The sequence below is a fragment of the Podarcis cretensis genome (assembly GCF_951804945.1).
Source record: "Podarcis cretensis genome assembly, chromosome: 2".
NCBI classification, from domain to species: Eukaryota; Metazoa; Chordata; class Lepidosauria; order Squamata; family Lacertidae; genus Podarcis; species Podarcis cretensis.
Genome location: NC_137171.1, coordinates 5,281,976 through 5,305,868, shown reverse-complemented (window position 1 = coordinate 5,305,868; position 23,893 = coordinate 5,281,976). Strand labels below are relative to the sequence as shown.

General features: G+C 44.2%; 1 protein-coding gene across 1 annotated transcript in view; it reads left to right on the top strand.

Annotated features, from left to right (window-relative positions):
* Positions 1-4,659: 4,659 nt before the first annotated feature.
* B4GALNT1 (beta-1,4-N-acetyl-galactosaminyltransferase 1) overlaps positions 4,660-23,893 on the top strand; it is a 43,466-nt gene continuing 24,232 nt past the window's right edge. The window contains exon 1 of the mRNA XM_079966734.1: positions 4,660-4,737. Within this exon, the coding sequence (XP_079822860.1) occupies positions 4,685-4,737 (53 nt within the window). The 5' untranslated portion in view covers positions 4,660-4,684. The remainder of the gene's footprint in view (positions 4,738-23,893) is intronic.

Genomic DNA, 23,893 nt, shown 5'->3' with positions numbered 1-23,893 from the left:
TTAATTTTGGGATGATTAATATCAGGATGATACATGCTTATACACTTTTATATTATTATAAATATTCCTTTATCTAACAGAAACAGAAACAAATCAATAACTCCCATCCCACAAACACATTTTAAAAGCCATAGAATGTTAATCAGCTGAATGCCTGGTTGAAGAGAGACGTCTTTGCCTGGTGCCTAAAGATATGCAATTAAGGTGCCAGGCGAGCCTCCCTGGGGAGAACATTTCACAAATGGGGAGCCACTGTAGAAAAGGCCCGTTCTCATGCTGCCATCCTCCACAAAGGGCAAAGGTGCATGCAGCTGCCTCTGCAAGGCTTTGCAAAGTTAGCTAAGGTTCTTCTCTCTCCCCCCTCCCCTTTTGCCCAATCCCAAGCAAGTCGATTTGGAAGTCTATTGAGTTCGGTGGGATTTACTCTCAGGTAAAGCCGGGGAGGAGCCAGGCTGCCTACAGAGAAGAGACCTACAAAACCAGTTTGAGGTTGCAAATAAACGTTTGTTTGTTAGGCTTCTATGTGCAGGAAAAAGGATGAGGTGGTGCTTATTTAGGAGTTGTTCCACAACCACCCTGCTAAGCCCATGTAAATATAACTGCTGCACTCTTTCCTGGTTGTTTGATTCTCAGTGAAACAAATCAAATCAGCTTCCTCATCCATAATCACATCCTGGTTGAGGGAGGTCTTGCTCAGAGCCTACTTGGCATTCAGCAACAGCAGATGAAGACCCAAGGGCTGGCTGATAGGACAATCCTCAGCAACTCCTCAGGTTGGTGGAGGGGCTGTCACACAGCCCAGTCCCTAGCTGCCTATACTTCTTGATGAGCATGGGTGGGAGGTTGGAAGGACTCTTTAATAATAATAATAATAATTTATTATTTATACCCCGCCCATCTGGCTGAGTTTCCCCAGCCACTCTGGGCGGTTCCCAATCAGTGTTAAAAACAAGCTTCCTTAATTTACCCAGTTCCAGAGCCTATTTCTGCAAAAGAAAGGGAAGTTCGAACTCCGCATTTCCTCTCATTATTCTTTTCATATAGCCAAATAGCTCTTTTGTACTACAAAATAAGGTTAAAGCCCTTATCTACGCTCTATTACGCTTCTTCTTTACTGAGGGGGCTATGCATGTTCCATCCGCCTTAAAAGTTTATAGTGCAAAAGTGGTTGCAACTATGGCCTATGCGGTCCCTTTATGGGGCGCCTTTGTAAACCTCATGCCTCTGGTGACATTGCAAAATCTTTTTCTCTTTTGAAATTACCCTCCTGTGTAAGCAACTCTGCCATTTGCTTAGAACTTAAGACCCCCTCCTTAGAGATTCTGATGTGGAGACATGCCTTTAAATAGTGGCTGTCCCTTTGGCATAAATTGCCGAATTACCATCTTGTTCAGTGCCTTTGGAGAGATGAATTCACCAGCCCATGGGCAACAAAAATCCATTCCAAACTGTTGTCTTATGGAATCTCTCCTTCCAATATACTAAAGTTAGATCTAATTACAGCTAAAAAGGTCATCAAACAAAGATTGGAGGAGGTTGATTTGCAACAAAATCTTACGACAGGTGGAGGTACATGTTCTCCGATAAATCAGGGCATTACATCTATGTCCCAGATACCTCGATATCTGTCTACCTTATCGGTTGCGTCGCATAGATTTGCATTTGTTAGAGCCAGATTTAATGTGTTCCCCTCCAATGTGCTGAGCAATAGATTTTCTAACGGTAAAACCTCTGTTTTATGCGCATGTGACAACAAATCAATAGATTCCCTTTATCATATCTTGTTTAATTGCCCTTTATACACCGTTCCCCGATCAAGGATTCTGAGTTCAACCATTCTGGAAATTGTTGCTAAGCCACCTGAATTACATCTAGCTTATCTACTCCAGGACATTGACTCATATAGAACATTACAGGTGGCCAGATTCTTGTTTGCAGTTCTTTCATATAAAAGACTTCATGGAATGCTGCATGACTATTAAAAATCTAGTAAACTCTATGCACCATCTTTATCTTCAAGGCCATAATACGGTACATCTAGAGATTGTAAGTAATGTGAAGGAGATTATGCGTTGAAATATTTTAGTTGATATTTTAGAATGTAAAATGCTATTTTATTTATTGATATGTTTTACCTTGTGGGCTTATAGCCGAATAAAGTATTATCTATCTATCTATCTTTTGTACTTTGCAATAGTGAACCCTTGGTTATTTTTGCAGCTATGAGGCATGCTCTTCCCATTTCTATACTGCAGTTATCTGTTCTTGTTATTCTCCTACCTGGATCTCAGTGTTTTATTCTATTCCTCCCACCTCTGATATTTTAATCAGCTGGGACCCCAAACTTGGTAATGGGTTACTTTCATTTGTATGTGTTCTTTTTAATTTTAGTGGATCCTGAACTTTGGAGGATATTGCTGCCATTTATTTGGAGTTGGTGGTTGACCTCCATTCTTCAGCTGCATTGCTGACCTGTACAGTCATAGAATCACAGAATGATAGAGTTGGAAGGGACCCCAAAGGCCATCTAGTCCAACCCCTGCAATGCAGGAATCTCAGCTAAAGCATCCAGGACAGTAGGCCACCCAACCTCTGCTTGAAAACCTCCAAGGAAGGAGAGTCCACCACCTTCCAAGGACACATGGCTCCCCCTCCGAAATCTTGGGAACTGTGGCTTGTTAAGGTTTCAGGATTCTTTAGGGAAAGTCATGTGTTTTAAATGTGTGTTAATGTATAGTGTGGATGAAGCAAACAGAAATCACATCCACACCAAACATGTTAAGCAATCTTAACAGTCATGAATCCTGGGAACTGTAGTTAGTTTAAAGTTGCTGATTTCTCAGAGCTACACTTCTCAGCACCCTTAACAAATGACAATTTCCAGGATTCTCCATGACTAAGTGGTAAGAGTGCTTAAATGTATGCATACCCTCCAACATTCCTCAGATGAAAATAGGGACATTTCTCACTCCTCTCAACTGACCCTCTTTGAACCCCCCATTTTTGTACACCCCCCCCTTGCAGAGCATTTCCCATCAGAAGATGGGCGGGAACCACCACCTCCCTAATGGGACATAGCACACATGCCCTCCCCCATCCTGAGAAAACCCCCCTTTATTTTATTTTTATTTTATTACTTGGTAGATTTACAAAAAGAAATACTCACCCAGAAATTTATTTATTTTTAGAAAGGGGCAAGATTAGATGTAGATGCACCAAGTTTTGTTTTTTAAATCAAGATCCATTCTGTTCCCTCTTTTTTCCTGTTCTTTCTGAAGGCTTGCTAAATGCAGACTCCATGCATGATTTCAACACCAGTCATTTCGCTTCCCCCTTTCTGTCTACTGAATAATAGTTCTGGAGAAGGCAAAAGCTTGCGCACTGTTTTCTTTTTAAGATCTTTAACATTGCTTGAGAAAGGTATTTTCTAATGTAGATTTTGAATGAAGAAAGGAAGTTAAGATCGTTTTTTTTAAGACTATGGTGGCAACTTAAGCCACATGTATGAATTGGCTCTTAGACCAGGAACATGGTTCCAAGTTGTGCCCAGGAAACTGAAGAAACAATTGGAGATTAAATGGCCTTTGAGCATGTGCAGAGTGCCTTTCTCTCTTCCTTGAGCACATCCTGGGTTCCATGGGTCAGTGTCAGGGCTTGTTACGTTGCTGAAAAGGGTGAGGAGAGGAGGAGTCTGAGGTCCACCACTGTGTTCATGTGCCTGTTCATTTATCTGTTAACCAGACCCAGCCTGGTTACCTGTAAAAAGTTTAGGGGAGATGTGTTTGGTGAATCAGGATGCTACCCTAGAACAAACCAGAGATGTTTGAACTAGCACCAGCACCTTCTGTGGCAGAGATGGAGAACCTGAGACTCTTTGGATGTTGTTGGACTACAACTTCCATCATCTCTGACTCTGACCTTTGTCCATGCTGGGCAAAGGGGCAAGATTAGATGTAGATGCACAAAGTTGTTGTTGTTTTTTAAATCAAGTCTCCTTGCGCTCCGTTCTGCTCCCCCTTCCTTCCTTCCTTCCTTCCTTCCTTCCCAGGGAGGCCCTTGCCCTCTGCCTGCCCCTCAGAGCCAGCACTTCACACAGGGCTGGGCTTGGCAGTGGCAGCCTCTTCTCATCTTCTCTCTAGCAGCTGCTATGAGCTGCCCAAGGAAGTGGGGCAGCAGCAGCGGCCATGGAGAAGCCACAGGGGCTTCCCTTGCCTCCTCGGCTGCTCAGGACAAGTGCCGGATCTTCCTCTTTTTTTGAGCTCGGCAGCAGCAGCACTCGCAGGGGAAATAGGGACATTCTGGGATTAAATGAGAAACTGAGATGGCTTTTGTAATTCTGGGACTGTCCCTGACATATAGGTTTGATTACAGAAAATTCATTGCTGATATTTGTGAGTAACAACAACTAGAGAACCCCTTTTTTGGACTTTTTGTTTGAAAAGGAATGCGTTTGAGACGTATGGGTCTGAAGATTGGGGAAGTATTGCTTAACAGAGTGAATGTTTTGAATAGGTTTTTTTGGGGCAACTGACAAACAAAAATTCGAAAGTTTTATTTTCCCTTTGTTTCTTTTCTCATATATATGTTCCTCCTTTTTATCTTATTTCTTCACTTTTCTTTGGTTTTCCTTTGGTGCCCTCTGCCATTACTGGGTTCCAGGATTACACACATATGAAGGTGGTGGATGGATGGAGGGACCCTGAGTGAGAAACTGGAAGAAGAAACGAAAGCTCCCATGTGAGAGCTGGGAGGGTTCACCACTTTCTGTGTGAGACAAGGACTCTGAATTTTCTTTCTTCTTTCTTCAGACAATCTTAACTGCTATATCTCAAAGCCCTACATGCAACCTCAAACTTCCATCATTTATAAATAACTTTCACCTTTCTGATGTCAACAACAGACTAGAAAATATTTTTGTTCATTAAACAGGAAGCTGCCTTAAATATCTCAAGTTTAGGACGGTTGAGACTGACTAATAATAATAATAATAATAAATTTTATTTATATCCCGCCCTCCCCAGCCGAAGCCGGGCTCAGGGCGGCTAACAACACTAAAACAGTACAACATTATAAAACATTATAAAAATTAATTAAAATCAAAATTGATGGCAACCATAAACTAAAGTTTTGTAAAGATTGCCAAAGGAGGGAGTCAGGCTGCGCCCTGACCAAAGGCCAGGTGGAACAGCTCTGTCTTGCAGGCCCTGTGGAAAGATGTCAAGTCCTGCAGGGCCCTTGTCTCTTGTGACAGAGCGTTCCACCAGGTTGGAGCCGCAGCCGAAAAAGCCCTGGCTCTAGTTGAGGCCAGCCTAACCTCTCTGTGGCCTGGGACCTTCAAGGTGTTTTTATTTGAAGACCGTAAGTTCCTCTGTGGGACATACCAGGAGAGGCGGTCCCGTAGGTACAAGGGCCCTAGGCCGTATAGGGCTTTGAAGGTTAAAACCAGCACCTTAAACCTGATCCTGTACTCCACCGGGAGCCAGTGCAGCTGGTATAGCACCGGATGAATGTGATCTCTAAGCGAAGACCCCGTAAGGAGTCTCGCTGCGGCATTCTGCACCCGCTGGAGTTTCTGGGTCAGTCTCAAGGGCAGCCCCACGTAGAGCGAGTTACAATAATCCAGTCTGGAGGTGACCGTCGCGTGGATCACAGTGGCTAGGTCAGGGTGAGAGAGGTAAGGAGCCAACTGCTTAGCTTGGCGGAGATGAAAAAATGCCGCCTTTGTTATAGCTGCAATCTGCGCCTCCATGGAGAGGGAGGTATCGAAGATTACACCCAAACTCTTAACGAACGGTGCTGGCACTAATTGCACCCCCGCAAGAGATGGGAGTTGCCCCCTCAGTCCCATGTCGTCCCGTCCCAGCCAGAGGACCTCTGTCTTCGAAGGATTTAGCTTCAACCGGCTCCCACGTAATCATCCAGCCACAGCCTCCAAGCATCTGATCAGTGTGTCTGGGGCCGAGTCCGGGTGGCCGTCCATCAACAGATAGAGTTGGGTGTCATCAGCATACTGATGGCAGCCCAGCCCAAAACTCCGGACAAGCTGGGCGAGGGGGCGCATAAAGATGTTAAAAAGCATCGGGGAGAGTATTGCACCCTGGGGCACACCACACACCAAGGAGTGGCGGGATGACAATTCCCCCCCAAGCGCCACCCTCTGTCCTCGACCAGAGAGAAACGAGCGCAGCCATTGAAGGACTGTGCCCTGGATCCCCACGTCGGCAAGGCGGTGGTCCAGGAGTTCGTGATCGACCATGTCGAAGGCTGCTGACATGTCTAGAAGAATCAGCAGCCCCGACCCGCCTCGATCCAGCTGCCTGCGGAGATCATCTGTTAGGGCGACCAGAGCCGTCTCGGTCCCATGACCAGCGCAGAAGCCGGACTGGAATGGATCCAGAGCCGATGTTTCATCCAGAAACCTACCAAGCTGTTCAGCAACCGCTCTCTCAATCACCTTACCCAGGAATGGAAGATTCGAAACCGGGCGGTAATTGGATAGATCTAAGGGATCTAATGATGTTTTCTTTAAGAGCGGGCGCACTACTGCCTCCTTCAGTTCCCCTGGGAATGTCCCGGTGCCAAGGGACAGATTGATGATATCCCCCAGGGGGGCCCGCACCTCGTCTGGACACGCTCTAATCAGCCAGGACGGGCACGGGTCGAGAGGACAGGTGGTGGGCTTTCCAGCTCGGAGGAGTCTGTCCACATCGGCTGGGGATATCCAGTCAAAGTGGTCCAATACTGAACCCGAGGACAGTCGAGGGGCCTCCAGTTCCTTTATTGTATCCAAATTGGCAGGGAGGTCATGGCGGAGCAACAAGACCTTCTCCGCAAAAAAGCTCGCAAATGCCTCACAGGTGTGTGTCAAATTGTTATTTAAATTTGGCTGTCCTTCGAGGGACGTTAAAGACCGAATTATACTAAATAATTGCGCCGGACGAGAGCTAGCGGATGCAATGGAGGCCGAGAAGTAGGACTTCTTAGCGGCCTTCACTGCCATCTCGTAGGTTTTCATAAAAACCTTATAAGATGTTCTTGAAGCTCCGTCACGGGCACCCCGCCATACTCGCTCTAGCCGTCTGAGGTCCCGCTTCATTTTCCGGAGCTCCTCGGTAAACCAGGGAGCCCGGTTTCTGCGGGGTCGCAGAGGGCGCTTAGGTGCGATCTCATTGATGGCTGCCAGGAGCTGGGTATTCCAGGCTCAACAAGCTCAGTCAATGAGTCGCCAGGGGGAGAAAGGTCCCGCAAGGCTTGATGGAATCTATCAGGGTCCATCAGCCTCTGCGGGCGAGCCCAAATTGGCTCGCCACCCAAGCGGGGTGGGGGTGGAACGTCAATCCTGGCTTTCAGAGCGTAGTGATCAGACCATGGCACCTTCATCGAAGGAAACATGATCACATCTATACCGACGCCAAAGATCAAATCCAGCGTGTGGCCTGCTTGATGTGTGGGGCCCGAAACAAACTGGGAGAGCCCTAGTGTCGCCATGGAAGACACCAGGTCCAGAGCCTGTGAGGAGGGAGTGGCATCAGCATGGAAGTCCCCCAATACCAATAGGTTAGGGAACTCCAAGGCCACCGCCTCCAGCAGGCCTGACAGGGTGGCTGCTGGTGCGCTAGGTGGCTGGTACACCAGCCAGACAGCCAAGCTCACCTCGGAGCCCCACACTAGGCCAACACATTCAATGCCGGGGATCGATGGCGATGGTAGAGCCCTGAAAGAACAATCTTCCCGGATTAATAACGCCACCCCTCCCCCCCCCGGCCCACAGTCCGCGACTGGTGGAGGACGGAGAAACCCGGGGGCGCCATCTCTCGTAAGGTAACAGTATCCCCTTCGCGCACCCAGGTCTCAGTCACACATGCCAGGTCAACCCCCTGCGAGGTGAAGAAATCTCGCAGGGTGGCGGTTTTGTTGCCTATAGACCTGGCATTGCACAACACCAGTGACGGAGGTGAGTAATCCTTGCTCACCCTACCCTCGTCTCTCGGGATGGGGCGCAGATTGGAAGGGGTACGAGCATATCCGTATCTCGATCCCCTTCGCCTATGACATCTGCCCCCACCGCCATACCTCCCTCGCCCCTCCAAAGTGCTCCAGGGTTTCAGAGAGGGGAGTGTTCCAGCCCTGCCTGGAGATACCAGGGATGGAACCTAAGGCCTTTGCATGCAAAGTAGATGCACGGCCCCATAGCTGTTGCTCTTCCACAAACATTAATACCTTGCTCAGTCCCTGAAAGGGCAGCCAGCTCCAGAGCTCCACAGATTTCAACCGAGTTTTAATTGATTTTAACTTGTTTTAAACCAAGCATGTTATTAAGTGTTTTATTAACTGTTCTTTTAACCTGGAAACTGGAGAGCAGAAGAATGTGAACTGTGAGACAAGCAATAATTAACAAACTTGGAGCTTATATGTTCTGTCAGGATCCCGTTTATCAAGTGGAAGGGTGGAAGGTGACTGAACTTGACACAGTAATTGTTGAGATTTTAACTTAGCTTTGAACCTAAAAAGGCACCCAGAGGCAAGAAAAGAATCCGGACCAGTCCCAGTAATGATACTGGGGCTCATAAATCCAGTAAAGCAGAGAAACAGATGAGAATACCTTGCTCATACCCAAGCTGGGCTCCCCTAGCCCTATTCGTAAGACAAATTCATGTGTGGAGCCATGCCCTTAATACAATGCATGTCTGCCCTCTGGCCCTCTGGTCAAAGTCTGTAAGGTGTGTGTCTTTTGGCATGCATCACTGTGCCTGAGGACACCAGGTGGTGCAGCCTGGGACATGCATGACAAGTTGGGGCATGGGATAGCAGCTCCTTGCAGATGTTCTTGTTATTATCTCTGTTCTTTCTACCCAAGGGAACTTCGGTTGGTATTGTGTAACTTTTGAATTGGGCTCCTGTGATCTTCCACCCAGGGGACTGATCTGAACTCAACTACACCCGCTTAGCTTCAGCAATGCTGCAGTGGATTCTCCCAGATCAGTTAGGCTTTTAAAGCCCTGCAAGGCTTTGAGTCTGAGGGTGCTGTGGGCGTGTATGTGTGCCATCATGTATATGCAAGGTAACCTTGAGCATAAATACTGGCACCTTTTCCCCCCTGGCAGAGTTTATGTACCTTTAACTGATGTATGACAGGCAGAAATCCAGCAGGTCAGAAGAACCAACATTTTGAGTGTTATCCCTTGGAAGCCTATGGGATTTAAATTCCCACTTTTAATTGCTTAAAGGGGTTGTTGTGGATCCCTTTGTGTGCTGTCACTGACTTGAATTTGTATAAGATTTCAGGCTTGGACACAGTTGTATTCAAACTTGGTGGAGCTTACATTTTGAACCATGTACAGTTTGAACCATGTGTGCAAGCATATGGATGGAGTCAGAGGGTGTGTATGTGTGGTTCTTAGTGCACGTAGGAAGGAGGAGGGGGTTATTAGTGATTATATGAAAGAATGGGTGCAGATGACTAGTACCTGCTGAAACAAACATGGAAGAGAAGTGAAATGAGACTTTTCCAAAAAAGAACAGGCTGATACCCCACCCTCACCCACCATGGCCCCCTCCACCTCTCCCCCCCCCCAATGTAACACTAATGTCTCAACAAATAAAACCGACTGTGGCGATCACACAGGGTCCCCGGACGTTTGATGGTCTGTTGATCCCTGTGCCACCACTGTGATTGCCTCTTGGCTGCCACCAACCCGTTTCTCTTGGGTACACACGGAGTCCAGACAGTTGTTAACAAATAATCAAGTTTATTTTTATAGGCATGAACAACCAGTGGCGTAGCGTGGGTTGTCAGCACCCGGGGCAAGGCAAGTAATTTGCACCTCCTAACCCGTGCATTTGCGCCCCCTAACCCTAACCCCCAGATGTTGCGCCCGGTGCGGCCGGCTCCCCCTGCACCCCCCACGCTACGCCACTGTGAACAACTAACAACTTCAAACTGATTATCCCAACTATCTATCTGACTCCACCTAACAGCTCCTCTCACTCTCTCACCACACAACTCGACCAACCCAGAGACTCAACCTCCCTCTTCCTTCTCCAACTCCCAACTCTCAACTGACTTTCAAACAACACCAACTCTCTCTCTAACTCCTCCTCCTCCCCTCGGGTTCTCACTGGCCAGTCACATCACACTCATTTAACCCTTTCCTTATGACCCACCTAGGAGGCAAACGCCACACCGACCTGTAGAAAATGTTCCTTGAAAAAAGAGACATTGCACATACTTTGTAAACAAGACATCTTTAATAAAAAATACATTTTTTAAAAAAAGGCTGCCTTGAGAATTAAGCAGTGCCTGCTAATAATTCAGGCACAGCCAGCAAATGGACTGCAAGTCCTAATGTAATTGTTTCTATGGAACTAAGCAGGTCTGAGCTTGCTACTACCCCAGTGGAAGGAAGCCTCGGCATCCCATAGGTGCTGCTTTGAGCAGGAAGAGAGCAATACACAATTTTAACAAATACAATTTCTGCCTTTAAATGGAGATGAAATGAACTAGGCATGCAGTTTTTTTCCCACTTTGTAAGTTCATTAGTAACAATGATGGGGTTCAATACTGGATTGCAGGAAGGGGCCGTGCCCCAGGGGCTGGCAACCCATACTACGCCACTGATCCTCCGGATTTCTCTTTTTTTTAATATATATAATATTTATTAATAGTTTTTTTTGAATTATAACATAATAAACAAAACATACAAAAAAATCACATTTCATAACATATTTTCTTATCCTTTTTGGACTTCCTCACATCTCCCTCTCCTACATTCCAAAATATAAAAGTTAATTCAGCAATTTATCACCTTGTCCCCACCTTATCTAATTTTCCAATGTTATATCTTAAATTTTAGATATATTCATTTGACTTTTAAAAACTTTTTAATTTAGCCTAATCATTATCTAAAAATTGATTTTTTCCTAAATTTAGCTTATCTTCCTAGTTCAGTTTATCTAATTCAATGGTGCCAAGTTGTTTGTGATCAAGCATCCTCCTTAACATTCATACAGTTTACAATATTTTTGCAAATAGTCCTTAAATTTCTTCCAATCTTCTTCCACCGTCTCCTCTCCCAGGTCTCGAATTCTGCCAGTCATCTCAGCCAGTTCCATATAGTCTATCAGTTGCATCTGCCATTCTTCCAGTGTGGGTAGATCTTGGGTTTTCCAATGCTTCGCAACGAGTATCCTTGCTGCTATTGTTGCATACATAAAAAATGTTCGGTCATTCCTTAACACCCTCTGGTCAACGATGCCCAAAAGGAAGGCCTCTGGTTTCTTAGGGAAGGTATACTTAAATACCTTTTTCAGCTCATTATATATCATTTCCCAGAAGGCCTTAACCCTAGGGCAAGTCCACCAGAGGTGAAAGAACGTTCCTTCACTTTCCCTGCATTTCCAACACTTATTATCAGACAAGTGGTATATTTTTGCAAGTTTGACTGGGGTCATGTACCATCTATATATCATTTTCATTACATTTTCTTTCAAAGCATTACATGCAGTGAAATTCAGCCCAATGGTCCATAACTTTTCCCAGTCCTCAAACATAATATTATACCCAATGTCCTGTGCCCACTTTATCATAGCCGATTTAACCATTTCATCTTGTGTGTTCCATTTTAACAGCAAGTTATACATTCTTGAGAGTACCTTAGTCTTAGGCTCTAACAGTTCCGTTTCTAACTTCGATTTTTCCACCTGGAATCCTAACTTTTTATCAAATTTAAAAACTTCTTTAATCTGAGCATAATGTAACCAATCTCGCACTTTGTCTTTCATTTTGTCCTGACTCTGCAATTTCCAATTATCTCCATCTTTTTCTAATATTTCCCAATACTTCGGCCATTTGGCCTCCATATTGAGTCTTTTCCGGGCCTTAGCTTCCAATGGTGAAAGCCACCTTGGAGTTTTGTTTTCCAATAAGTCTTTGTATTTTGTCCAGACATTAAACACTGCTTTTCTGACAATATGGTTCTTGAAATTCTTATTGATCTTAACTTTGTCATACCATAAATATGCATGCCAACCAAACGCATTGTCAAAACCTTCCAGATCTAGTACATCAGTGTCTTTGAGAAGCAGCCAATCTTTCAACCAGCAAAAAGCTGCTGATTCATAGTACAGCCTTAAATCTGGCAGGGCAAAGCCCCCTCTTTCTTTCGCATCAGTTAATATCTTAAACTTAATTCTGGGCTTTTTGCCCTGCCAGACAAATTTAGAAATATCTCTCTGCCACTTCCGGAAACACTCTGTTTTGTCCACAATCTGTAATGTTTGAAATAAAAAAAGCATTTTCGGCAATACATTCATCTTTACAGCAGCAATTCGGCCTAACAAGGAAAGTTTCAATCTTGTCCAACTTTCTAAGTCTCTCTTAATTTCTGCCCAGCATTTCTCATAATTATCTTTAAATAGACTCAGATTTTTTGCTGTTATATTTACCCCTAGGTATTTTACTTTTTTAACTACGTTCAACTCTGTCTCTTTCTGAAACCATTCTGACTCTGTAACTGTCAAGTTTTCCCCCAATACCTTAGTTTTCTGCTTATTTAACTTAAATCCCGCTACCCGACCAAACTCTTGAATTAATTGTAATACTTTTTTCGTGCTAGATTCTGGCTCCTGAAGGGTCAAAACTAGATCATCTGCAAACGCTTTAAGTTTATATTGTTTCACTCCGACCTGAATACCTTCCACCAGCCGGTCCCCTCTGATCATGTTCAAGAGCACCTCCAGAACAGAGATAAATAACAGTGGGGAAATCGGGCAGCCTTGTCGTGTTCCTTTTTCAATTTTGAACTCTTCAGTAATCACATTGTTAACTATCAGTTTAGCCTTTTGTTCTGAATAAATTGCGTCAATCCCGTTCCCAAAACTCCGTCCCACCCCCATCCCTTCCAAATTTCCCTTCATAAATTTCCAAGAAATATTATCAAAGGCTTTCTCCGCATCTATAAAAATTAAAACTGCTTTTGTGTTGATATTTGTTTGCAAAAGTTCCAAAATGTCAATTATGTTCCTTGTGTTAGCAAACAAATGTCTTCCTGGGAGAAAGCCTGCCTGGTCTTTGTGAATTACCTGATTCAAGACTTTTTAAAATCTACTTGCTAATATGTCTGCAAATATTTTGTAATCCACGTTTAGGAGGGAGATGGGGCAGTAGTTCTTAAGTTGAGTCTTTTCAGTTTCCGATTTTGGTATCAATGTGATAAAAGCTTCTTTCCACGATTCCGGCGCCTTTTTCCCCTCCAAAATTTCGTTGCTAACCTCCAGCATTGGTTGTATCAAATAATCTTTCAATGTCTTATAATACTTGGAGGTTAGTCCATCTGGCCCTGGAGATTTGCCCAATTGCATATTCTGAATAGCTTGTTCAATCTCTTGTCGTGTTATTTTAGAGTTCAAGATTGCTCTATTTTCTTGTGACAATTTTGGTAATCCATTCTTTTTCAAAAATTGTTTTATCTCGTCTTCATCTTGCGGCCCTTGAGTATATAATTTTTTGAAGTATCTCTGGAAACACTTTCTAATGTCCACAGGGTTCTGAATGTTTCTTCCTTCAATCTCTAAGTTTGTAACTGTGTTTAGTTTCTGTCTCTTTTTCAGCTGCCATGCTAGCAGTTTCCCACATTTATTCGCCGAATCAAATGATCTTTGTTTCATTAATTTGAGTTTCCACTCTATTTCCTGGTTTATCAATTTAGAATACTGTGCTTGATGGAGTTTAATTTCTCTAAGAATCGGCTGTGACTTCGGATTAGATCTTAGCTTCTTCTCAAATTCTTTGATTTTCTCCAAAATCTTATCTTTTTTCTCATTTTGTGTCCTTTTCTTTACAGCATTCTGTTGTATCAGGAACCCCCTCATCACAGCCTTACTTGCATCCCAGATGATTCTTTTTTCCACCGTAGTGTTCAAATTTATCTCAAAATAGTCCTTCAAAACTTTTTGGGCCTTCTTGGTAATCTCCTGATCTCTAAACAAATTGTCATTCATCTTCCATATAAAGGAGCCGGCTGGTAGTAGTGTTATGTTCATCTTTACAGCATTATGGTCGGAGCAGGTCTTTGGACAGATTTCCACCTTTCCAGTCTTAGGTGCCAGACCTCTAGATATCCATATTTGGTCGATTCTCGTCCATGTCAGTTGGGCTTCAGAAAAGAATGTTCCTTCTCTTCCCAGGGGGTTCTTTGTCCTCCAAATGTCAATCAAGTCCATGTTGTCAGTTAGTTCAAAAAAGGTCTTTGGTAGTCTTCCATCTTTTGTAAGATTTTGATTTTGTGACTTATCCATGTTGGTTGATACCACGCCATTCATATCTCCCATCATAATGATGTTGTCATAGTCCAGATAGTCCAGGACTTTTTCATGCAACTTCTTATAAAATTCCGATTTCCCTTCGTTTGGTGCATAAATTCCTAGTATCAAAAACTTCTCTCCTTGATAATGTATCTCTATTGCCAAAATTCTTCCTTGCTCATCTTTAAATAAAAATTTAGGTGATAGGCTCTCCTTTGCATAGATCACCACTCCTCTTTTCTTTACTCGGTCCGAAGATATAAATTCTTGGCCTAATCTTTTATTTATTGGCACTTTTCTATGGAGCCTTGTCACATGTGTTTCTTGCAGACAGATAATGTCCAATTGTTCTTTTTTCAATATATGAAATAATTTCCTCCTTTTTTCCGGAGAGTTGCACCCATTAATATTCCAGCTCAACAGTTGCAGAGACATCCTGAACAAATCTGTTATTTCTCAAGGGGTGGTATCTTTTTCTCTGGATCCTCAGGTTCCAAGGGAGTAGGTACAGCAGATGCTCCAGGCCCCAAGGGTGTTTCGATTCCTTTCTGAAGGTCCTCTCCGTAAGCAATCAAAAATTTATCTCTATCTTCAAGTGTTTCAATCTTGACTTTCTTCCCTCTGAAGGTGAAGGATAATCCCTGAGGAAATTCCCACCTGAAAATGATTGAATTACTTCTTAACAATCTCACCAATTCAAGATAGGCGGATCTAAGGTCCAGCAGTTGTTTCGGGATATCTTTGTAAATTTGTGCTCTTTTATCCAAAATGTCCAGTGACTTTTCGTAGTGTAATCCCAAAATCTTATCCCTTTCCTTCCTCGATCTCAAAGTTATCAAACAATCTCTGGGCTTATCTTTCTTTGCAAATCTTCCAAGTCTGAAAGCCGATACAATTTTAAAATCCTTTTCTTCCTGTATAGACAGCAGTAGTTTGGTGATAATCGCCCCGGTTTTGCTATTCTTATCCCTACCTTTAGTGGGATAGGAAACAGTTATTGTGATTCAAACCCAACTGATAGAGCCAAATGTATTGATAACTTTCTAATTCAGCTATTTCACCCTGTTTTGGAAGTTTTTAATGTTTGATGATTTAGCATGTTTTTAATATTCTGTTGGGAGCTGCCCAGAGTGGCTGGGGAAACTCAGCCAGATGGGTGGGGTATTATTATTATTACCGTATTTTTCGCTCTATAACACGCACCAGACCATAACACGCACGTAGTTTTTAGAGGAGGAAAACAAGAAAAAAAATATTCCAAACGAAATAGTGGATATATGATTTTTGTGATTCATGCTGTGGCCACAGACATGTGAACTGACAGTGAGTTTGGAGTAGCCCAGTGCAAAAATCCTGAGGATCCATGTGGATCCATGCTTTGTAATCACGGAGGAGGGAAGGAAGGGGAACCATGGATCCTCTGCTCACGACTGCAGCAGATCCCCCCCCCCGCCACCCGCAGGCATTCGCTCCATAACACGCATAGACATTTCCCCTTAACTTTCTAGGAGGAAAAAAGTGAGTGTTATGGTGCAAAAAATACGGTACATTGCTGTCTCCTTTTGCAATGCCTTTGTCTCATAAAGCTGAAATGTTATCCCCCTGGTTTTTGAATATTACAATTTATTGCATCAGATTTGTGACCGGTTTGTGTGCATTTCAATGTTTGTCCTGTACTGAAGGCAAATGTTGATGGCACGTATCCCTTTGGCAAATAAGCTGGTGAGTGAACTCCTGATGAGGTCGTAATTTTTTTCTGGCAGGCTGCCATGAGGCCCTACTCCCTGCACGTTCACACATGATGTTTGTTCATACTGCCCTGAACTGTAGTCATGTCCTTCACCAAGGGTGGGTGATGACCCAAACAATAGGAAGATCCCAGGGTTCTGGAACAAGGTCAGTATTTTGGACAAGGACCAATATGCTGATTCAGGAGTGCAGTTTGCAATCCTTCCACTGAGGCAGAAAAACCAAATTGTCTCAGCAGGATTCTGAGCAACTGACGGGATTGGGTTAGTCAAGAAGAAAGTCCATACCCTGTTAACATCCTGTAATGGTGTTGCCTGAGTGGTGTCTCATTGTAGCAAATGTCTAATATAAATCCTTCAAGTGCCCACCCCCATCCAACAAGCTGGAACAAATGTGGCTGAATCCAGGACTTGGGTATAGATGGAAGATCTTGTGTTAAGCTTTGGATGGAAGCAAGAAGTGTGCAAACATGTTTTGCAGTCAGCGGGTTTCTATTATAAGCTGGTGCCTATTTGTCTACTATGCAGTTCTGCAATATCATCCATAAAATGAACCTGCATGTGGACAGGTCTATGCTTGGATTGATGGTGAGGTGAATATTTTTTCACTAGTCCTAGTGTACAGTCGTACCTCGGAAGTCGAACAGAATCCATTCCAGAAGTCCATTTGACTTCCAAAACATTAGATTTCCAAAGCACAGCTTTTGATTGGCTGAGGAAGCTCCTGTAGCCAATCAGAAGCCATGGAAGCCTCGTTGGATGTTCGGCTTCCAAAAGAACGTCCAAAAACCGGAAAATTCATTGCAGGTTTTTGATCATTTGGGAGCCAGAACGTTTGACTCCCAAGGTGTTCAGGAGTCGAGGTACAACTGTACAGTACTGTACAGTCTCCTGCCCATGGGTCCAGATGATGAAGATGTCATCAATATAACTTGGGGGAGGTGTTTGTGGGCAGAAGCCGAAGTAAGTGTTGTTCTAAAATAGCCATGGATATGTTTGCATACTGTGTTGCCCATTTACCTGTCTTTTTGAAATAATGGTGTTTGAGGACCAGGTGGCAAAACTTGGTAGCTATATGTGGTCCAGCCTCCTGGATAACATTCCTGATGGCTGGTACTATGTTTTTGTGGGGGAAAGTGGTCTGGAACCTCAGTATCCCTGATTGCCAAAATAATATTCCCCGGGATAGAGAAAGACTTGTACAGTAGTTGCCCAACGGAGTTGGTGGTTTTCTTTGCGGAAGGAAGAAAGGAAGAGAAAGAAAAATATTTGAAGGAAAGGATGGATTGAACAAACAGGCTCCTGTTCTAAATGTAGGAATGTAGCATCAATGTAGCATTCTCCAAAGCAAATTGTCTTTTTGCAAGTCCCTCCCACCCTGCTTTTCAACACAAGACTCTTTGTAATGCTTTGCAATGCAAATGTGAAGCTGAAGTTTGGACAGAATGCTCATTGCATGGCAAATTCTTCTCTGCTCCTCCAACACCGTTCTTGCAAATGTAGTTGTGTTGACCCACAAGAAGAAAATCCAAAATCCATATTAGGGCTATACCCTACTACAAGTAGCATGCGAGCTTCTGAGTTCTCCTATACAGGTATTATCTAGATGATAAAAAAACCCAAGACTGGTAAGAGGAAACCTGTGTATTTTGCAAAAGCAAAAAATGATACTGTCAGGGGTTCAGGAGCAGAAGCACAGGGAAGAGGGGAGATGGAGAGCGAAGGGGAAGAATCTGAGGGCAGCGTAGGAGAAGATGACAGTGGCCCGAGAGATTCCATGAGCCTCTCCAGCGAATCGGAAGATTCACAGAAGGGGGCGCCGGTGGCCAGGGCAAGGGGGGTCCCAAGGGGGACACCCCAGAAGCAAGGGGCCAGCGGGGACTCCCAGAGCAGCAGTTGGAAATCAGGACCAGCTTCCCCACCAGAGCATAGTGGGGGGGGAAGAGTCACAGGTATTGGGAGTAGCGTCTCCCCCAGCAGGGAGAGGAGAGGAGTCAGGGCTGACCACGCCTCCATCGGAGAGTCAGACAACGGAGGGGAGGTCAGATCCGGCCAGTATCCCGGAAGAGGGAAGCAGTGACAGAAGTAGTGTAACGGTCAGGAGGAAGGTCACTGGGTTGGCGCGAGAGGCAAGTTCAAATGTACAGGAGCGTGGGACAGCAGAGAATGAGGATTGGGAACCGGGTCCTAAAGCCCGCCGGAGGCAGGGGGAGGAGCTAAGCGACTCAGCGTCAGAGGAGTCCAGAAAGGGGGATGCCCCAGCGGGCAGGAGGACCCAGAGGAGGAGAGAGCAGCGGAAAAGGTGGAGCAGGGCTAGGATCTTAAACTGGTGTCAGAGGGGAGGGGATTCAGACGGGACTTCGCCGATCTAGGGTTTAAGATGTAGGGCTGCGCGCTGCGGCTTTGAAATGGAAATTGAACTTCAGTAAAGACTTTTGTACATTACGACAGCCTAGCGTTGGTCCTCTGTGAGCTGGGACCTAGAGGCAGCTCTGACAGATACACTTGTGATTAACAGCTGGATCTTATATTTCTAAAAATTGGAGTGTCAACCATTGTATGCTTCTTTTTCCCAGAAGCCCTGCAAAGCACCTAATAGAGCCTCATTTGAATATTGCAACCTCCTTCCACGGTCTTTCTGACTAAATTCAGACTCCATGCATGATTTCAACACAATTTCAACACCAGTCATTTCACTTCCCCCTTTCTGTCTACTGAATACTGTAATAGTTCTGGAGAGGGCAAAAGCTTGCACACTGTTTTCTTTCAAACATCTTTAACATTGCTTGAGAAAGGTATTTTCTAATGTAGATTTTGAATGAAGAAAGGAAGTTAAGATGATTTTTTTAAGACTATGGTGGCAACTTAAGCGATATGTATGAATTGGCTCTTAGACCTGGAACATGGTTCCAAGTTGTGCCCAGGAAACTGAAGAAACAATTGGAGATTAAATGGCCTTTGAGCATGTGCAGAGTGCCTTTCTCTCTTCCTTGAGCACATCCTGGGTTCCATGGGTCAGTGTCAGGGCTTGTTACGTTGCTGAAAAGGGTGAGGAGAGGAGGAGTCTGAGGTCCACCACTGTGCGCATGTGCCTGTTCATTTATCTGTTAACCAGACCCAGCCTGGTTACCTGTAAAAAGTTTAGGGGAGATGTGTTTGGTGAATCAGGATGCTACCCTAGAACAAACCAGAGATGTTTGAACTAGCACCAGCACCTTCTGTTGCAGAGATGGAGAACCTGAGACTCTTTGGATGTTGTTGGACTACAACTTCCATCATCTCTGACTCTGACCTTTGTCCATGCTGGCTGGGGCTGATGGGAGTTTGAGTTCTCATCCTTGGTCTGTTGCCACAATTTTCCAAGTTTAAAATGGACCTACCTAAGGAGCAGCATGTGTATTTTTTTCATGTCCCCTCTATTTATTTACTTTATTTCAAACATTTACATCCCACTTCTTGATTGTACTTTTCCATGGCAGGAGGGTTGTATGTTGCTGGTGTGTGACTTTCTGGCAGAGTTGGGCAGGGTTGTTGGCTTCAAAGAGCTAGAGCTGCTTTGCACAAAGCTGCGGCAGGATGTGGTGAAATAACGACGGGCATCTCTGCATTTGAAGACATAACTGACTTTGTGAGCAGAGATCACTGATAAGATGAATGATGGGAGTTCAGGCATAGAATACAACCTTTTGATAACTTTCTGATCAATTTGGGCTAGATTTTGCCTAGAACTTCTTTCTTAATTACAGGTCTTGATCTTGGAAGGTGTGAATCATGTAAGAGAAAACGGTGCCTGTGATCATTCACAGAGTGTTCTTTTCTTCCCCTTTTCAGTAACCACAGTTTGCATCCAATACCTGGAATTGAGGTAAAGTTTTCCAGGAAAGATTGTGTGACCTTCCCATTCACAGTTCACCTCCAGCATCACTTGCTTGAAATAAAACAGGGAGGTAGAAGACCTCGCCTTACTAAAGAAGGCCAGTCTGTGATTACACTGTGATTCAGCCCCACAAGCCAGCTGAAGTGCCCCAGTATCTTTCTCTCACTAGGTCTAGTTCAGATCACACTAAGCCAAACCATGGCTTGGGATGGCTCAGTTGCAGAATGACCAAGGAGGAGCAAAGTACAATAGCCACAGTCTCCTTTCTGGAGAGCGTGCTAAGCCATGGTTAGGCTCACTATGATGTGTGAAACCAGGTCACTATGACAGGAATCTTTGTAGAATCCTTGTTTTCTCCCTGTCAAAGGCTGTTTTCTGTAGTGCAGATGTATTTCTTGGCTGCTGTAGGTTCTACATTCAAATTATGTAATAACCACATTATACTTTGTGTGCTAGAACTGTCTTTGATTCAGTGCTGTGGATGTTAGTTAAGAAGGAATATTTCATGCACTTAACAGGATTTTCAAGAAAAGAAAAAAGTATGAGCTTTCAGATGCACTAGAAGTTTAGGCAAAATCTGATGAGAAAGCAGGACAATGCTGCTTCCAGGACAGAATAATAATGTGTGAAAGGTGCCCCACTCCCAAGAAGGGAAAACACCCTTGGGTAAGATTATTTTAAGGCAATGGGAGGTCCTGGGCTCTCCAATACTGGTAGATAATATGCATTCTCATGGCAAGTAGTCATGGATAGCTTTATGAATTAGTCTAATTTGTCATCTTTTTTAAGCAACCCAAGTTAGTGGCCATTTCTGTATACTATACAAGTGAATTCCCTAGTTTTAACTACCTGCTGTGTGACAAAGTATTTCCTTTTGACCTCAGTCTTCTAACATTCAACTTTATGGAGGCCCCAGGTCTAGCTTCACAGTCATGTAGTTTGCCCTTTGCTGAAACTTTTCTGACCCTACAGTAGCACATAATGAATGGTCTTGTGTTGATTTTATGTGTCAGCAGTAGGAGGCCCACAGGCACTCTGAGAACTCTGTTAAAGGGATCACTGCCATTTCTCTAGTGCTTGTACTGGTGTTCCTCCATGTTAATTTCCTAAATGTGAGGCATTGTTGGCAGTATTTTGGGGACAGTTGGCACAGTGCTGCAACTTTGCTTTCTCCCCCAAGGATGGGAATTAATGCCTCTTCGCCCAGGGCCGGGTGTAGGAGATGGGGACTTTTTTTAAGAGCAGAAGTGATGTCAATGTGATGTCTAATGAAAAAGAGGGTAAATGAGGGTGCACCCACACTTCGCTTGTCCCGTGCCTAGAAAAATCAGAGCAAACCTCAATCCACAGGAAACTTGACGTTTGCTTCAGTTGATTGACATTTGCTCTGATTAAGTGGTGAAGTTTTCCCTGGAGGGAGAGGCAGGTACAAGCTGAAGTGTGGACAAGCCCTGACTGGTGGTCCTTGCTTATGGAATCGAGTGAGGCTAATAATCAAGCAGAGGCTTTTGTCTTTGATTGTGTTCCTACCTTACTCTAGCAGTTGAAATGGTAACACTTCCTTTTTCAAGTTTGCATTTCTTCTACTTATTTAGAAATGTGCCAAATCATTTATGAAAGAGGGCCCTTCTTGGACTCATAAGGAATTGTTGCTGAAAGAGATTTGGAACATATCCAGAAGAATTCAGTGTTGCGCAGTTGTTATCATTCCATTAGTGCAAGCATTTCTGCTTGCCTGACAGAATGACCTCTCCTTTCCTTCCCCCGTGCGCTGTTCTGGAGGTTTTCCAGAGCAGATCGGGAGAAGGAAAGTGGAAGAAGCCGCCCTGCCCTGGTGTGCTCACAGGAGCCCTTGTGTCGGCTTTGGTTAGTGTACTGGGTTAGTTCAATCTGGCCCATAGCTTCCTTCTTGACAGCAGTCATATGAGCAATTGCTGTCAGTTGAAAATCCCCCAACTTTAGTAGTACAGTAATGCAATGGTATGATAATGTTTGGGAGACAGCTTTTATGACCATAAAAGACGAGAAGAAGGTTGCAATGCACAAGTAAATTGTTTACTTGCAATGCACAAGTAAACATTTTCACTCATGATTGCCGTGCATTAGGCTGCAGTTCCCATTATGCCTGACAGCTGACCATGAAGGCAGGGGGCTGATGGGAGCTAGAGTCCAACAACATAGGAGGACAGAAAGGGGGGGGGGTGACAGCTTATTTTTTTCCTTCTCTGTCTTAGCTGCTACTTTCTTTCTTCTGCCACTAAATAAGTATGATTGCCTAGAATTGTAGTCATTATATATGTAATTTTGTACAATACGCTACAGCAGTCGCCACTAAGCTCTATGGGCAACTGGGCACATATGGTATCTTGAGGAAGCAACAGGGGTGTCCTTTACAAAAAGCTTGCAAAAAATGGTTGCCATATGAAGAAGAGACAGGGCCACAAGATGGTCCGTCAGTGGGGTGAAATGGCACCTACATCAGCCACTGCCACATTCACTCTTTGCTGCTCTCCTCTGTTCAGAAGAGATGGGAGGGTAGGCACCCATTCCTGAGCCAGTGCAAGTAGAAACTGAGCAGGATGAGTAAAAAGTTTCTCGTATGTGGATTTTAGGAAATAGCTACTGAGACCTTTCGTGGACGCCATAGGAGATATTAGTGAGCACAATGGCACCATGTTAGTGACTGCTTGTGTTGCAGTTTTGTATTTCTAATAAAGAGCCAAAGATTGCATTTCAGCTGGCTTGATACCTTTTGTTAAAGGTCAATGTTTTCTACAAGTTGAATTTATCCCATAATTTATTACTGTCAGCTGATTCTAATCAAATGGGTTTTATGCCACAGATTGCTGTTCTTTAGTGGGGTGTGTGTATGCATGTATAAATGTACGTATACCAGTTGATACAGCTGCCTGCATTTTTGGAGTTTCTTCTTCTTCTTTTTTTTTAAATAATATTTATTAAAAATTTTCCAGAATAAAAAGGAAAGATAGCAACAGACATGAAAAAAGAAAAGAAAGAAATAATATATAATTTTACAGCCTTTGGATTCCAAATCTCCCCCCCCCCCCATTCCCCGGTTCCAATCCCCAAAGTTCATCCATTGTCTACTGCCAGCCTGGTGTATCCACGTCTATATCTCAACTCCACTTTGCCGTCTTTTGATAGCTTTTAATTTCAGAAAGTCCAGTCTCGAAAAAACTCTCAGAAAAAGTCATTGTTCTTCCATCCAGACCGCTATGTTTAAGAGTCTAACTTGTTTCATTTCCATTGCTTAATACGGTTTCAACATCCCGTGCATTTCTGCAAAAACATGAATGCCTGTATCCTCACCATGCATCTTGCTCAACTGATGACTTGCCAAATCATTACTAATTGCTGTAGCTCTTCCCTATATGACTCACGCTGCTTCTAGTAACGACTGTGCAACTGCTGCAAGGAATGTTTCGAGAAAGCACACAACTCACTTGGATTAGGGGGTGCAGAACATTCTGTTTCAGAAAAAAGGTAGGGCTGAAGGGGACAAAGTGTGGGAGGGACCAGATCTCAGTGGTAGATTGCTTTCTTTCATGCAGATCAGAGCTGGGCCAACTTGGTTCCCTCCTGATGTTGGCTACAACCCCCGCCATCACTGGCTATGGGCCATGCTAGCTGGGGCTGACGGGAGCAGGGAGTCAAACAGCATCTGTAGGGCACCATGTGGGCTACCCAGGGATTTCTAGTTCAATCCCTGGCATCTGCAGGTTTTAAAAAAGATTGGGTAGCCCTGCTTTGGAATCTCAACTGCATCAGCCTCAGGCAGTTTGGCCAGTGGCCAGGGATGATGGGTTGACGGGGTTCAATACTGGACTGGAGGAAGGGATTTAGGGAGTGGTAACAGTCCACAGGTTAGGAGGCGCTATATTTGCCCTGGGTGCTGGCGACCCATGCCGTGCCACTGATCCACAAGGATAAATGGCATCTTCAGTTA